General features: G+C 40.8%; 1 protein-coding gene across 1 annotated transcript; it reads left to right on the top strand.

Moving 5' to 3' along the window:
- Positions 1 to 2680: 2680 nt before the first annotated feature.
- LOC100974453 (protein SET-like) lies at positions 2681 to 3946 on the top strand. Its single transcript, XM_008971200.3, is given in 2 exon segments — positions 2681 to 2914; positions 3012 to 3946. Coding segments are annotated over 2 exon segments (864 nt in total). The 5' UTR covers positions 2681 to 2839; the 3' UTR covers positions 3801 to 3946.
- Positions 3947 to 4400: the final 454 nt, after the last annotated feature.

The raw sequence follows: 4400 nt of genomic DNA, 5'->3' as shown, positions 1-4400 counted from the left end.
GGGAAGGCAGCCAGCAGAACTAGGGAGGGGTCACAGGGTGAAAGTAGCTTCCAATTGAAATTTGTAATAATTTCAACTGGGCACAAATTTTCTTGAACAGAATCTGGGGGGCAAACTGGGGGGCAAAACTGCTGTAGATATGAGCACAGGAGCCAAAAACAATACTGTGGACAGACAGGGAAAGCTGTGCTTGCTTTCTCAGCGGGAAAGCTTACAGCCTGGGACAAGGTCTGAGCAGGGCATTAGAGGAGTAAGACCAGACTCACCAACTGCACGACAGCTGGGTGAGGCCTTTCACTACTGGCTATCCCCTACTTCCCTGGCAAACTATATGACACAGAAGAGGCAGCCATAATCCCCTCTGCAACACAACACCATTGGCCTGAGAACCACCCCCTATCCCACACAGCAGCCATGGCAATCCCCACCCAAGGACAGTCTAAGCCCAGACCCATGTAACCCTGCCCCAACCTGATATTTTTTCTCTACCGACCCTGGTAGCCGAACACAAAAGATAGAAACTCTTGGGAACTTTATGGCCCCACCCATCACCTGAGAAACCAGAATACTTACCCTGGCCAACTTAGGGCAAGCTTACATCTCCCTACTACTACCACAGCTGGTGTTGTCTTGAAAGTGCCACCGCCTGGCTGGAGGCAAACCAACTCAGGCCATTCCAGCAACACATGACATAATAACCCTGCTCACGGGAAGGAGAAAACAACAGCTAATTCCACCACTTGCAACATTCTGGCTAACTAGAGGTCCTGAGTCTGTCCATGTGACAATGTCACTACTAGCATAACCAGCATTTAAGAAAGTCAGCACACTAAACATATCTACAACCAAGGACTCTCACAGAGTCTAATTCACTCCCTTGACACATCCACCAGAGCAGGTGTTGGTATCCATGGCTGGGAGATATGAAGATGGATCACATCACAGGACTCTTTGCAGACATTCCCCAGCACCAGCCTGGAGCCTTGTAGCCCCACTGGGTGGCTAGATTCAGAAGAACAATGACAATTACTGCAGTCTGGCTCTCAGGAAGCTCCTTCCCTAGTGGAAGTGGGAGTGCACTACATCAAGGGATCATCCCATAGCACAAAAGAATCTGAACAGCAGGCCTTGGGTTCCATATCTTTCCACTGAAATAGTCTACCTAAATGAGACAGAACCAGAAAACTAATTCCAATAATATAACAAAACAAGGTTTTATAACACTCACAAAAGATCACACTAGCTCCCTGGCAATGGATCTAAACCCAAAAGAAATCTGTGAATTGCCAGATAAGGAATTCAGAAGGTTGATTATCAAGTTACTCAAGGAGGCAGCAGAGAAAGTTGAAAACCAACTTAAAGAAATTTTAAAAACATAAGATAGGGATGAAAAATTCTCCAGAGAAATAGATATCATAAAGAAAAAACAATCAAACCTTCTGGAAACGAAAGACACACTTAGAGAAATACAAAATGCGCTGGAAAGTTTCAATAGATTAGAACAAGTAGAAGAAAGAAATTCAGAGTTTGAAGAAAAGGCTTTCAAATTATCCCAATCAGAGAAAGACAGAGAAAAAAGAATAAAAAAACAATAAATAACATCTTCAATAAATTTTGAATTGTGTTAAATGGCCAAACTGAATAATAATTGGTGTTCCTGAGGAAGAAGAGAAATCTAAAAGTTTGGAAGACTTAGTTGAGGAAATAATCAAGGAAAACTTCCCTGGTCTTGTGAGAGATCTAGACATCCAAATACGGGAAGCTCAAAGAACACTTGGGAAATTCATCACAAAAAGATCATCACCTAGGCACATAGTCATCAGGTTATCTAAAGTCAAGACAAAGGAAAGAATCTTAAGGGCCATGAGACAAAAGCATTGGGCAACCTATAAAGGAAAACCTATCAATCAGATTAACAGCAGATTTCTCAGCTGAAGCCTTACAAGCCAGAAAGGATCAAGGCCCTATCTTTAGCCTATCGAAACAAAATAATTGTCAACCAAGAATATTGTATCCAGCAAAACTAGGCTTCATTAATGAAGGAAAGGTAAAGTATTTTCAGACAAACAAATGCTGAGAGAATTCACCACCACCAAGCCAGCATTACAAGAAATGCTAAAAGGAGTTCTTGAAACAAAACTTCAAAATACCACAAAATAGGACCTCCTTAAAGCATAAATCTTACAGGGCTCATAAAAGAATAACACAGTGGGAAAAAAAGTATTTGGGCAACAACTAGCATGATGAATAGAACAGTACCTCACATCTCAATAATAATGTTGAATGTAAATGGTCTAAATGCTCCACTTAAAAGATACCGAATGGCAGAATGAATAAAAATTCACCAACCAAGTACCTGCTGCCTTTAAGAGACTCACCTGACACATAAGGACTTACATAAAGGTAAAGGGGTGGAAAAAGGTATTCCATGCAAATGGAAACCAAAAACGAGCAGGAGTGGCACTTTTTATATCAGACAAAACAGACTTTAAAGCAACAACAGTTAAAAAAAAAAGACAAAGAGAAACATTATATAATGATAAAAGGATTAGTCCAACAGGAAAATATCACAATCCTAAATATATATGCACCTAACACTGCAGCTCCCAAATTTATGAAACAATTACTATTAGACATAAAAAATGAGATAGACAGCAATGCAATAATAGTGGGGGATTTCAATACTCCACTGACAGCACTAGACAGGTCATCAAGACAGAAAATCAACAAAGAAACAATGGATTTAATCTATACCCTAGAATAAATGGACTTAACAGTTCTGCCTGTTTCCAGATGAGCAAGGAGACCCATAGTCTGGTTCTTGGACTTCCCCAGCAGCATGGCCCCCAAACGCCAGTCTCCACTCCTGCCTCAAAAGAAGAAACCAAGACCACCTCCTGCTCTGGGACTGGAGGTTCTTGGACTTCCCTAGCAGCATAGCCTCCAAATGCCAGTCTCCACTCCTCCTTCAAAAGAAGAAACCAAGACCACTTCCTGCTCTGGGACCGGAGAAGACATCAGCCTCTGCAGGCTTGCTGAAGAAGGGAGAAAAAGAACAGCAAGAAACAATTGAACACATTCATGAAGTACAAAATGAAATGGACAAACTTAATGAACAAGCCAGTGAGGATATTTGAAAGTAGAACAGAAATATAACAAACTCTGCCAAACATTTTTTTCAGAAGAGGTCAGAATTGATCTCCAAAATCCCAGATTTTTGGGTAACAATATTTGTCAATCATCCAGAAGTGTCTGCACTGCCTGGGGAGGAGGATGAAGAGGCACTGCATTATTTGACCAGAGTTGAAATGACAGACTTTGATGATATTAAATCAGGTTACAGAATAGATTTTTATTTTGATGAAAATCCTTACTTTGAAAATAACGTTCTTGCCAAAGAATTTCATCTGAATGAGAGTGGTGATCCATCTTCAAAGTCCACCGAAATCAAATGGAAATATGGAAAGGATTTGATGAAACGTTCAAGTCAAACGCAGAATAAAGCTCACAGGAAGAGGCAGCATGAGGAACCAGAGAGCTTCTTTACCTGGTTTACTGACCATTCTGATGTTGGTGCTGATGAGTTAGGAGAGGTCATCAAAGATGATATTTGGCCAAATCCATTACAGTACTACTTGGTTCCTGATATGGATAATGAAGGAGAAGGAGAAGAAGATGACGATGATGATGAAGAGGAGGAAGGATTAGAAGATATTGATGAAGAAGGGGATGAGGATGAAGGTGAAGAAGATGAAGATGAAGGGGAGAAAGGAGAGGAGGATGAAGGAGAAAATGACTAATAGAACACTGATGGATTCCAACCTTCCTTTTTTTTAAATTTTCTCCAGTCCCTGGGAGCAAGTTGCATTCTTTTTTTTTCCCCCCTCTTGTGCTCATTCACCCTGTTCTTGAGGTCTCTGTTCTCTAAACCATGGTTCTCAACTTATTTTGGGGGAAATAATTTGAGCATAATACAATGGGAAAAGAGTCTCTACCCCTTTCTGTTCGAAATTCATTGTTATCCCTTCCTTTCTGAACAAAAACTGTATGGACTCGACACCACTGAGCTCTGTGGGAAAAAAAGAAAAACCTGTTCCCTTTGCACTGCTGGAAGCTGGAAGGTGCTAGGCCCTGTGTAGTAGTGCATAGAATTCTAGCTTTTTCCCTCTTTTCTCTGTATATTGGGCTCAAGAGAGTACACTGTGTCTCTCTGTGAATATGGACAGTTGGCATTTGCCAACATGTATCTGTCTGCTTTCTTTTGTTTAAAAAAAAAAAAGAATAAAAAACTTTAAAAAATGGGGTTATAGAAGGTCAGCAAAGGGTGGGTTTGAGATGTTTGGGTGGTTAAGTGGGCATTTTGACAACATGGCTTCTCCTTTGGCATGTTTAATTGTGAT

This window comes from Pan paniscus, chromosome 4 (assembly GCF_029289425.2).
Source record: "Pan paniscus chromosome 4, NHGRI_mPanPan1-v2.0_pri, whole genome shotgun sequence".
NCBI lineage: Eukaryota > Metazoa > Chordata > Mammalia > Primates > Hominidae > Pan > Pan paniscus.
Note: the sequence above shows the minus strand (reverse complement) of the source record. Positions and strands in the feature narration are given on the sequence as shown.